The sequence below is a fragment of the Clarias gariepinus genome, chromosome 8 (assembly GCF_024256425.1).
Source record: "Clarias gariepinus isolate MV-2021 ecotype Netherlands chromosome 8, CGAR_prim_01v2, whole genome shotgun sequence".
Taxonomy (NCBI): Eukaryota; Metazoa; Chordata; class Actinopteri; order Siluriformes; family Clariidae; genus Clarias; species Clarias gariepinus.
Window position 1 is genome coordinate 29,342,400 of NC_071107.1, and position 13,187 is coordinate 29,355,586.

The 13,187-nt window shown below is 39.8% G+C and overlaps 1 protein-coding gene across 2 annotated transcripts in view; it reads right to left on the minus strand.

Moving 5' to 3' along the window:
* Nucleotides 1-12,499: 12,499 nt before the first annotated feature.
* LOC128528932 (glutamate--cysteine ligase catalytic subunit-like) overlaps nucleotides 12,500-13,187 on the minus strand; it is a 57,445-nt gene continuing 56,757 nt past the window's right edge. For both annotated transcript variants that reach the window (XM_053502131.1, XM_053502130.1), the window contains one exon: nucleotides 12,500-12,745. In XM_053502131.1, coding sequence (XP_053358106.1) covers nucleotides 12,564-12,745 — 182 coding nt within the window. In that variant the 3' untranslated portion in view covers nucleotides 12,500-12,563. The remainder of the gene's footprint in view (nucleotides 12,746-13,187) is intronic.

Sequence of the window (13,187 nt, forward strand, 5' to 3'; positions counted from 1 at the left end):
ATGAGCCAATGTATTATGGTGTGGGCTGCTGTAAGCCAGGAAGTCCAGGGACACTTTTTGGTCTCAGACCGCCCCTAAATAACGAATGGAGAAAGCGCAGTCAAAGCCCAGGGATTCTGTGTACCCCGCGGGCCAGTCATGAATAGCTGACACTCAGTGACAGCCAATGAAATTGAGGCATTTTTGCGGCTTTCCACATGGTGTGGCGTTGTTTAAAAAAGCAGGTTCGAATCCCGCTCTGGGTATGTGTATCCTTTGTTTGACACTTTTTGCTTATGACTATCATTAAATTATAGCAACTGTGAGGTGAGTGCTAATGTGTTTCATAGCTTAAGAAAAAAAATCCTCAATTGCAAACATGCATTTAGTATTGAAGCATAACTTGATAATGTAATGGCTATATCGTGGCATTTTAGCACATAACACCAGTATTTTGAGCACTGGCTGGGAATCGAACCTGGGCCTTCCACATGGCAGGCGAATAACCTACCACTGAGCCACCAGTGCCCATGTCTAGCTAAAACGCATAAAACAATACTGTTATAGGCTAACATATCGTACATCTTTGTAGTCCTTTTGCACACACGCAGGGGTGCGTTACAATAATAATAATAATAACAATAATAAATTGGGAGGACTACTACTACTACTAATAATAATTCTGAATGAAAATGAAGAATAAATACATATCATTTTTAACTTGACACGTTTATGAGCTCTGTCGCTTGCTGCCAATGGGCATAACACATTTTTCGGCTTCAGTAGACACACAATACTTCGGACTGAAACACGACTGCCCCCTACAGGTAATGAAGGGCATTTTCACAGCTTGCCGCGGCAAGTCGCGGGATCCCTTTTCTGAAAACGTGCGTTTTTAAAGGCCAGATCTGTAGCTCTCATGAAATCCAAAATGAGCCAATATTTGGCATGACATTTCAAAATATCTCACTTTCATCATTTAATATCTTATCTATATTCTATTCTGATTAAAATATTAAAATTTAAATCCTTCACTTCACTGTTTTTATTCACAATTTGTACAGAGTACCAACTTTTTTGGAATCTGTTTTGTATTTATTTAGTGTTTCTAATGACAAAAAGAATTTCTTGAACAAAACAAAATAAAATGTTATGTTGCTACACTTTAGCTGTCCAGCAACTTAGCTGGTGGTTACCAACCTAGAACTGTTCCCTAACTGCTAACATGTACAACCAAAAGGTTAAAAATTATCTTTCTGCCTGGTAGCTCCATCTCTAACATTTACTTCCTGATATAGTCCTCACCCCCCCATGTACATGTCCAAAGCATATTCATCTGGCCTCTCTACCTTTACTTCCAAACTGTCCCTACTTGCTCTGTTCCTCCAATATACACATTGCAAATCCTGTCGATTCTTGTCACTCTCAAAGCAAATTGCACCCTTTCAGCTCTGTTTACCTTCTTTCCATTAGCAGCAATGTCTCCAAACCATACAACACTGCTGGTCTCGAGTTATAAACCTATCTTTACAAACTTTCTTATACCTTTTTGGCACAGGTAATTCCTGCTACTTTTCTCTGCTTGGACTTCACACAAAACTGCTCTCAATATTTGTTAAATTCAGACACTCTAGATATTCTATTTTATAAGATTGTTATAAGATGTTTTATAACTTGCATTGTAATCATCTAACTTGTATTTAATATATACACACTTGTAGATTATTAACTCTAACAGACAGATGTTGCTCCAGCGGCAACATTGCATGGTGTGTTATGCCTGATAAAAAAAAATCAACATGAAATAATACCAAAGCTTAACTACAAGCAAGCCATGAGTTATTGGTATGGTAGTTAATGCAGAGTGTTCTCTGTATTCCTATTTTTATGAAGACAGAAGACAGTAAACAATCACTGGTCATGTAAAAACCACTTAAAAAGCAACACTACCGCAAGTTAATATTAGTGTTCATCTTTATGCAACCACAATCACAGCGCATTATTAAAATACAATGATAACCACCCATATCATTTTCATATTCCACTTAACTCTCGACACAATAGTCTTACATGAATATTTTAACGGAAAAAAACTGAACATCTGGTTGTAAATTATCTATATATGAAAATTATCTATCTATGTAAATTATCAGCAAGTTATCTATTAACCCATACCAACCGTGGACGCAGGTTGACGATGTAGTTAGCTGGCAACATAAATGTTATGTTTCTATTTCACTACGTAAATGTTATGAAAGGGCGCTCCAATATGGCACCACCGAGTATTTTGTTAAGAGTGGGAGAAATTAGAGGGAAGCGTCGAGACGTGGGGTGATTATGTGTACCTTGTCGAGGATTAATCAATTAGGGCAAGCATTTCACAGTGCTAAGGAAAAAAGCTAAATTATTTATTCATTCCTCTCCAGACGTTTATTTCTTTATCTTTAGCGAGATATAATGTTTATCTTTTAGGCCTCTTTTAGTTTTTTTCTTTTCACCTTTTTTCTCAGTTTTCTACATTCTCTTTTTTATCTCACTTCTTTTTCTACTTTTCTTTTTTCTCTTCTCTTTATCTTTAACTACTCTTTTCAGTTTTCTCTTTTCTTTTTCTCTTTTGTCTCTTTATCTTGTCACTTTTTACTTACCTCTATTCTTTCTCTCTTTTCTTTTTCTTTCCCCTAAACCAGAGCACCGCTCTTATACCTGGTGATATTCAATGTTCGCACATAGTGTGCTGGTTTAAATAACCTGCTGGACAGGTGTAGCGCGTCTTCTTTGATTGGCAACATGGCGGGGTTGCCTAGCAACCACTGCCATCCGCTGCTCTGCCGGCCATGTTACAGTAAAGGGCTGTTGTAAGTAACAGGGTAGTGCGCATGCTTGTCATAAACATTTGCAACCATCACAACCATTTCAATTGTTTTTACCAGATTAATTAACAAGTTATTTAAAGCATGACTTGAGATGCGGAACAAATTTAGTTAAAAAAATGACCAACATAAAAACATGGCAGAACTGACAACTAAACGCAGCTTTTTAATTTAAAACACAGCGAATGTTTCTTTAAACATGACGTGATGAAAGATACAGAAGAGCACTTGCACCAGGAAACAAAACCTCTTAGACATCATGATTAGAATTAATTAAAGTGAACATACCTTATTCGGAAAACATAATGTAAATTAAACTTTGTCTTTATTGTACAAAATCTTTCCTGACCGAGAAAACGATAAAAAAATAAAAATAAACATTTACTTTTTCCTCTGAGGGGAAAGACCAGACTGGGCCCCCAAATTTTTAGGTTCAAAAGGAAGAAGAGTGTCTGAGATAAGTTTAAAGCTAAGAAAAGAAGAGTTATTGCTTGTTGTGTCCGCCGCACCTTGATACACTTATGAGGGACGGCGTAACTGGAACACATAAAATGTGGGGTTAATGTGTCGCATATTGGAGGGGAGCAAGAGCTTGACGAAGCATGGGTTGATAATCTTGGTAAAGGGGCCGACATAACGAGGAGAGAATTTGTAGGAGATGGTCTTCAGGGGAATGTCTCGGGGGGAGAGCATGACTCTCTGCCCCACCCTGTACTTATGGACCTGAGAGCATCTGCGGTCAGCCTGTCCCTTGTATCTTTTAACGATCCGTAATAGTGTCTTTCTGGCTTGTTGCCAGGTCCTTCTGCAGTGACGGACGAATGCTGGGGTAGACGGGACATTGACCTTCTGCTTCTGAGACAGGAACAAGGGCGGTTGATACCCCAGGCAGCATTGGAGTCAACCCGGAGGATGGCGAGACTTGGGAGTTATAAGCATACTTCATCCAGGGCAGGAACTTGCTTCAAGAAGTAGTGTCCTGGGAGGTCATGCTGGGTGAGGGCAACCTTCAGGGATTGGTTCTTCCTTTCCATCTGACCATTAGACTGAGGGTGCAACCCCAAAGAAAAGACTGGGTGTGGCTCCAATGACCTTACAGAATGGTTTTCAGAATTGTGAGGTAAACTGCGGTCCACAGTCTAAAACTATATCCTTGGGTGCAGGTGTGATGCAGGTGTGACCTTTGCAATGTCCGACCAAGGGCGGTGTGTGATTGGTAAGGGTCTGAAGGCCTGCTAGGGCTGTATTGATGCACTTATTCCTTATGCAAATGTCATATGCTGCCACAAAGCTAGAGACATCCTCCTTCGATGATGGCCACCAAAAACATTGCTGGATTTGGGACAGGGTTTGAGTGGTCCCAGGGTGGCAGGAGAGCTTGAAGCTGTGCCCCCATTCCAGGACCTGAAAGCATATGGTGTGGGGAACAAAGAGGCCATTAGAAGGTACATTACTGAGCCCTGGTTCGTGAAATTGGGCCTGCTTGACCTTGGTTTCAATGTCTAGTTTGGAATGAATTGGCGGTAGAAGTTTGCAAAGCCCAAGAATCTCTGAAGCTCCTGCCATGAGGTGGGTGTGGGCAAATTTGCCACTGCTTGAGCTTGGCAGCCCAGTCTCAATGCCTGAAGGTCCAGGAAAAACCCGAAAAACGTGGTCGATGTGACATGGAATTCGCATTTCTCTGCCTTAACAAACATGTTATTTTCTAGAAGCCACTGTACTTGGCAGACATGGTGTAAAAATCAGGATATCATAAAGTAGACAATTTAGGAAGCCCTGATTATGTCATTAATAAGGGTCTGGAAGACTGCTGGGGCATTCATTAGGACGAACGGGACCACGAGATACGCATAATGTTCCATTTGGGTGTTGAAGGCGGTCTTCCACTCGTCTTCTTCTTGAATGCAGTCAAGGTGGTATGCGTTTCGTAACTCCAGTTTGGAAAAGAGCTTGGCCCGTGGAGTAGTTAAAATGAGGTAGACATCAGTGGACATCAATCGGGGGGGCGGGGGCAGTTCTCCCAGCAAAAGCAGGCTCCCTCCACTCGACAGCGTCGTCGCTCCTCTGGTGTGATACGAGTACTGTCTAGCAGTACAGGTCACATTCTGGCAGCTTTTTCTTACAAAGCCCCAAAGTTATGGAATAGCCTTCCAATTAATGTTCGGAATTCAGACACAGTCTCAGTGTTTAAGTCTAGGCTAAAAGACCATTTATTTAGGCAAAAAATTTTGTAAAAATATTTGCCTTAGTTAAAGATGCAGATCTGGGAGACTCATGGACGTATAGTATTACGATCACGAGTATTATGGTGAACTGGTATGTTTAGATGCTGTCTTCCCCACTCTCATTGACCACTCAGGTTGGCAGACGGTCAAGTAATTGGTCGCTTTACATCTCAGGGAGCCCTCATGTTTGTGTTTCCTTCTGGCCCTTCCTTTTAGTTATGCTGTCATAGTTAGTCCTGCCTGAGTCCGTGCTTGCACTCTGCACTAAATATACATTCATTATACATTGTGTGACTGTGACCATACCTAACTGTTATCTCTCCTACTCTTCTCTCTCTCTCTCTCGATGTCTCTTTTTTCCTCTCCCTCTCTCTGTCTAGCTATACATGTCGCTTCTGTGCTGCCAGTTATCCAGACCCCCTCTGTCCTTTAAACCTGTCTGATGTTCCGCCTCTGGTTGCAGATCTCGTTGCATGGCTGCCCCGTGTTTTCTGCCTTGGATGCGTGCGTTGACTGGGGGTGGTTCCACTTTACCATGAAGACAGTCCTGGTCTTGACTGATGCAGACAGCTCTTCTTTAAGAATATGTGATTGCAGTTGCTCGATAGTTCAGGACTAGAATTTCCTACAGTCTACCTGAGACCCCAGTAATGAACTGGACTCAAATATTAACTTAAACACATCTCCTGTTATACTGAACTTTTACTGTCCTAACACACAATATGACTGCAGATTAATCCCTGCTATCCGTTATGACCCAAATGAGGATGGGTTCCCTGTTGGGTCTGGTTCCTTTCAAGGTTTTTTCCTACTGCCATCTCAGGGAGTTTTTTCTTGCCACTGTCGACTTTGTCATTGGCTTGCTCATCAAGGACAATTTTATTTATTTGATTCATACACATTCAGATTTACAAACTTTGTTAAATGCATTTGAATGTGCATGGAACTGTCTGACAGTCTGCTCTTGATCATGCTTTGGGATATTATCTTAACTTTTTCAAGTGTGGCTCACTTCAGGTTTATTGCTGCAATGAATCCTGCTTACTTCATCCAGATCTGAGTCCTGAGTTGTTCTTTGGTTCTTTTAACTAGGGATACAGCTTTTATTTAATGTTTTAAATTAAGTAGCATTAACAAGTGAGAGATTAAAAATCTCCTACGTCAGTGCCACTTTCTGTAAGCCCTAGAGCATTGCTGATTTCACCACTGTCCTAAACACCTTTCCTTCCATTCCCGCTAAATCTCTTTTATCACACAACACTTTTCTCCACCGGTTCCAACCTGCCTGCACATGCCACTCCATCTTCTTTCCACCCTCTTCTTTGCTCTGTACTGTTGACCCTAAGTACTTAAAGTCCTGCACCTTCTTTAACTCTGCTCCCTGTAGCCTCACTGTTCTACTTGGGTCCTTCTCATTCTCACATGTAAACTCCGTCTTGCCGCCGCTAATCATCATTCCTCTGCTTTTCAAAGCAAAGACTCTCTCCTCCCCTACCATTTCCCTTGTCACCATTTTTAATAAAAGATCCGTTTTAGGTGTGTTCGGTTTGCTCTACTCAAGGCTTTACAATAAATGGATAGGTTAACAGACAGACAAACTGATGAATACAGTCTGAGAGAATCATTATCAATATAAGCATCATGGACTACACCCATTATAATTATCATAAACATCATGGACTGCACCCAACATGCGTCACTTATACAATCATTGTTGTTTGCACATGCCTGATCGTGCCTCCTTTTTAAAAACTTTTTTAAACTTGTCTGTGTTCATAATTAAACCTCCTGCTTTATTTGCATCTACATCCTAGACCACTCTCATTATCTCTAAAATATAGATATTGATGAAACATGTCCTAGCCAAAGAAGTTGCTGTTTGGATTTAAATAAATACATAAATACTTTAGCGCTGTTGATGGGATAATTACTACAGTAATAGTAGTCTTCCACCTAGTGACAATTTCCTTAAACATTACAGATGCAGTAATTAATTTCTAATTAAACACAATGCAAAAAAGTTTACAATATCATCAACCATTATCAGTTTTTGTTTTATTTGGTACATGACCACAGCTCCCAGTTGTAGTACAGGTACGCACAGTTTAACCAACAGTATTTCATGTCTTTTTTCTCAGAAGAATGTGTCTGAAACTGGAACTAACTATTGCCATACATGCTTGCATACAGTCATTCTTACCAGTGTTATGACTACACACACCTTGCCTCAATTACCTAATCAATTGTTCACTCATTGTTGTTTGTACATGCCTGACCCTGCCTGATTTTTTTTTTTACCTTGCTTTTTAAATACTTTTTTAAACTTGTCTATCCATATGGCAAAAGAGGTGTGGGACGAGCAGCTGTCTCTGCTCCACTCTGTAGTGGATCATGTGCAGGATGTGCAATATAAGTTGTGTACATCCTATAGGGCATAGGTCGGCAATTAGCGGCCCCCCGGCCACATGTTGCCCGCAAGCAAAAACATCTGGCCCGTGAGATTGTTTAAACTAGATAATAAAAATAAATAAATGATATTTTTTTTTTAATCGGACTGACAGTCTCAAAAAAGCTCTTTGTTTGGAAACCTCATTTTTCAGAACAGAAATATTGCAATCTATCTAAATTCTTATTTGTTATATCTGGATACGAGGGTGAATAAGCGCATCAGCAAGGTGCAGAGCGAACGCTCAACATGCAAAAACAAATGACGTCTTGTTGTGCTTTGCGAGCACCCAGGGGTCCGTTCTTCGTCTGTCTCTAACTCAGTTAGCTGGATTTGATTGTTGTGAATTTGTCCTGATCTTGGATTGTTTCGTTCTTCGATGCGCTTCTCGCATTTGCTGTCATAACAACCTATCCGTAAGCTTGAACCTGCTCGGGAGCAGGTTTATTTCATGTAAACAGGATTTAGCCTGCGCTCCTGGCGGGTTATGATTGGTTAAAATGGTGAGGTCACATCTGATTGGTTAAAGGGCACGACTAACGCGGACTGACTCACGTGGGAAAAGAAAAGTATCTTGCATATATCCTTGCATCTTGCACATTTATTTTTCAGGGGTTTGTCATGAATATGCAAATAAATAATTATATATAATAAAAATAAATATTTTATAATGATAAATTATATAAACTAAACTAATTTTATAACAAACAATATAAAAGTATACATGTATTTCAAAAATATTAATATTTCTATTTTTTCATATACAACAGTTATTTTCATATTGCTTATTTTATTTCATTGTCTCATGTAATTTTTAAAGCATTAACCTCTAAATTTATGTTCTAATATAATATTTAATAGCGATTATGTGGGGGGGCAATCCATGGCAGGGGGCATTTCTGCGCATAACACGTGTTACCAAAAAAAATGGAGCCGCTCTTTTTCCATTTCGTCAACCAATAGCAGGGCTTGTGATCAGTGAGTAGACAACTCAATCCAGCCATACTAATCATCAACAACAGGTGTGCTTGAAGAACCAACCTAGCCGGATCGTAATTAGCACGATGATCTCATCTTAGATGTGTCAGTTTATTTCGGATCTCGGTTCTGTCATTTAACGAGCGCCTACCATTCATCCTCCCCTATTAATTCAATTAATTAGCCAATGTTTTGGTCGTGGCCCACCATGTAATGGCTTGGAAAAAATCTGGCCCGAGGCCAAACTTAATTGCCAACCTCTGCTATAGGGCATAAGTACATATAAAAAGCCCTAAGCCTAGCACAAAGACTATGACCAGACTGCACCGAGAGCTTCCACCAAGAGCACCAAGGCCCCATAGGTTATACAATGACTTTAGGCAGTTAAACTAGGTCTCGGAATTCGACAATTTGCAGTGAGTTGACGCCCTCATTGAATTCCATGTCCATCAAATTCAAATTGACCATGGGCCACCTCCCCAGAGATGAAGGACAAGAACAGCCTTCAGCACAGAGTGTGACCACTGGCAGTATTGAGAACTCCCCTGCAGACTGCATTGATCCCCTGCTACATTCCGAAGGCTCATGGACATTCTTTTTTGTCATCACCAGTTATGCAGTGGCCTTACCTAGATGATGTGGTCATCCACTCTTGCAACTAGCACAACTACATGCATCACCTCCATCCTCGAAAAGTTCCACAAAGCAGTCCTGATGGCACACCTAAAAAAGCAGGCTGATTATGGGCTGACCGAAGCACAGTAACTGGGATATCAGATCAGCTGCGGGCTGTTGAAGCCTCAGCACCTACCCAAAGTTTGTGTCAAACTTTTCTATGGCAGCAGCCTTCTCTGTTTTCCTTAGGAACAGACAGCCTGAAAAAGTGATATTGACAGCAGAAGCAAAAAAGGCATTTCAGCTTTTAAACACCCACTTGATCACCTCACTGACTTCAACCGCCCGTTCCTAGTGCACAGTGATGCTTCATAGGCTGAGCTTGGCACGGTCCTTACTCACTCACTCACTCACTCACTTATTGTCCATACCACTTTATCTGGTATACTTGGTTGTGAGAGGCCTGGAGCCTATCCAAAATTTAGTGGCAGCAAAAGAGAAAAGGGGTTGAGTGACAGAACCTTTTTAATTGCTAAAGATCATAAGAAACATTATAGGAGCTCACAAAACAGTCTGACAAAACAGTCAACAGAATAAAAAAAGCTGATGCTCGAAACCTTGAGGGGTGTGCTGGGATGGCAGGCCTACAGCCAATGCCTCTTACTGTTTACACTCCTTGCTCAACCAGGAAAACAAGACCAAGCAAACTCCTTACCAGCACAGCCAGCGCAACGGTTTGTTGAGGAGGCCTAATGCATATCAGTATTGTCAGGGGTGAGCCTCGAGTACGGAACTCACATTTATTTTGTCTCTCCGCACTTTCAGTTACCATGCTGTAAGCTCCCTCACATGGGGCACGTTTCTTAGGAAGTGTAAACTTCAGGTTTAGACCATCTCCTCTGATTCCTTGTCTTCAGCCTACATTAGCCTCTTTACTGTTTTGTTTAAATTAAACAGCCTTTTCCCTCAACCTCTGTGTCGCATTTTCTGTGTTTGGTTTGCCCTGCTTAAGGCTTTACAATACACAGATAGATGGATGGACAGATGGACAGACAGACAGATAAATATAGTGTGAAAAAATTTTTTTCCAGTCATACTCTGTTCTAAACACACCTGTCTTTAATTAACAAACTAATTGTTTACTCGTTGTTTGTATATGCCTGACGCTGGCTGTTTTATTAGTTTTAAACTTGTTTATCCAGTGCTTATAATTAAACCTTCTTTGTAATTAAAATTTGCATCCTTCTTCACCTTCATTATCATTATACCTTAATTACCAAGGTATATAAATGTATATATATGTTTACTTATTGTTGTTTGTACATGCCTGAGCCTGCCTGTTTTTTTCGTTGCTTTTTGCTTACTGTTTTTGTAAATTGAAATTTGTATATCCAGTCTTCATTATTAAACCTCCTATTTTATCCACATTTCCACCTATATTATCCCTAACACATAAATAAACATGTCCTGTCCAAAAAGCTGCTGCATGGATTTAAATAAATTAATAATACTTCAAAGTTATTGATAATCAAAATTGTTTGGGTTATATAATAGTGAATTTTGTGTGATAAAAAAAACTAACTGCAATTTACATATAATAATGTTATGATGGCTGAGTTTTCATTAAAAAAATCTAATATAATTATATAATTTTCAAGGAAAAAATTAGTGAAAGCTAATTATATAAGGAAAAACAGAGTTGAGTGACAATGTTTTTAATTGAATAAATTGTTGAAGCTCAAAACATTATAAGAGATCCCATAAGGCCACCAGCAACATTAAAAAAAGTTTTTTTGTCAGCCCCTATCAGTTATAGTTGTATTCGGTACATTAAAAACAGCTCCCAATTATAGTACAATTTAACCAAAAGCTCCTTAACACTACTTTGATAACATGACAAAGTTATGAACAAATATGTGTGGCAAGGTGCAGGGGGGCTGACTCGAATTCTGCCGATCCCGAAGTAGGAAAACCACCCCCAGCATGCCACACTGCCACCACCTTTAGCACACAGCTCTACAAGTTTAGAAGATATAATCGTTGAGATATAAACACACAACCAGAAAAATGGGGGAAGAGAGAGAGGAAAAAGAAGAAACAAGTTCTCAGACAGATAAGATAAGAGTGCATCAATATGTGCAAAGCAGCAGTATGGCAAAGCACCAATCCAGCAAAGCAGTATTCATGCAATGCAACGGTGAGGGAAAGTGCATATATATTTATCTAATGGCATATGTACTACAAAACAGCAGTGAAACAAAAGCAATGTTCATGCAAAGCAGCAGCGTTTATGCATTAGTCCACAGCACCCACTTCAACACATAGTTCCTAATGGTTAGAATTTAACAAATTAAACACATGCGTAACACAGAGGACAATAAAATGTACTAAATGAATGACCACTAGCAATTCCCTTACAACCAGGAAGTACAGGAAACGAGCCACATACCGACACCGGCAATGTTGTCAAAAAGGGAACCCAAAAGTCTAAGTGGAAACTATAAAAAATAACAATAAGTACCGCACGCCATAGTCACAGAGGAAATTGCGTAAACCGTTCATACCTGAAATGAAACCGGAAGTTGGGCGTGCAGCATAAATGGCATGCGTGCTACACGATGGAGAGTCAATAGGACAAGATTTCGCTACTGAGGAATCCAGAGAAAACCTACAATTCAGTTTAGGTGAGAACCATTTCCAGCAAGCATAACTAGTATCTCCAAAAAGAGTATTTATACCCGATATGGAAGCGGAAGTCAGGCGCGCAATGAGACGACGTGCACTCTACAAAAGAGGGTTGATAGAAGAAGAACTCACGGTTAACAAGTTCAGAGGAAACCTCAAAACCATTTAAGTATCGCTGCCCATAAGCATTGCTAAGCGATTGCAAGAAGCATTCTTTTCTGTGGCAAAACCGGAAGTCAGGTAAACAACAAAAATGGGGCAGGCGCTCTATATGAGAAAAAAGACTCTCCCGCTACTTTTATAATGGCCCACAGGGGAGCGGATTGGATAGCATCTGGAGTAATCTCAGATACGAACCAGGTGACCTGTAAGTCCTCCAACCGAGGGTATGACAGTATATATAAAACAGTGTAGCCAGTTGTGAATAAGTCACCCACATAACAAAGATAACCAAACATGATAAGACTACTGCTCATTCTGCTACAAATGGAAAGTACTAACGTACAGTTAATACAGATCTTTGCTACATTTACATTCACACAACCTCAGAGCAGGCCCTTTAAGTTAGAAACAAGAGTAAAACATACACATCTTATCCAAGTAACATTGATTTTAAAGTAATTAAAATAATTTCTTAATTATTCTCTCTTAATTATTCTTAATAATAATTCCAGTATCTTGAAAACATAAATATACACATATTCAAACAACCAAACATACAAAAAAAACTTTTTTTCTTTTATGACACAGTGTTCTTGTTGTGCTTCAGTTTCCTCTTTTCACTGGGTCATCAATTAGTTCAGGACACTGCTCGGCCCCCTTGGCAATTCGGTCGCACTTACAAAGCAGGTCATAGTTTATTTTGTCAGTTATCACGCTGTCTTTCTTGTATTGTGGATGCTTGGCAACAAATTCCCTCATCCACTTTGCCATGGTCATCAGTTCTCCTGAGGTAAATTAGAAGAATGCATATATTAAAAGCAGAAAAATATTAGTAAAAAATTTACAGTGGAACCTTGGATTGTGTGTAACTCGGTTTGCGAGCGTTCCACAAGACGAGCAAAATTTTTTAATAAATTTTGTCTTGAAAAAAGAGCGTGCCTTGATTTACAAGTACCAAATATCATCGAGTATCATGTATCAAGTAGCATGTGCTTCTTGTTTTAACACCAAGCATCATGTGATCACAACTGAGCCAATTGTTTCTCTCTCGCATGCGTGCTGTGGAATTGTAAGTAATTGTCTCTACTGTTCAGTCTTAGTGAGTGTCTCTCACTCGTAGAGTCAACATCCATGTGCGCGTGTACTGTTTACTATAACACGATGACCACATGTGTGCGTGTAAAGCATCTTTTATTTTGTGTTTGTATATGTGTGTGTGAAAATCCT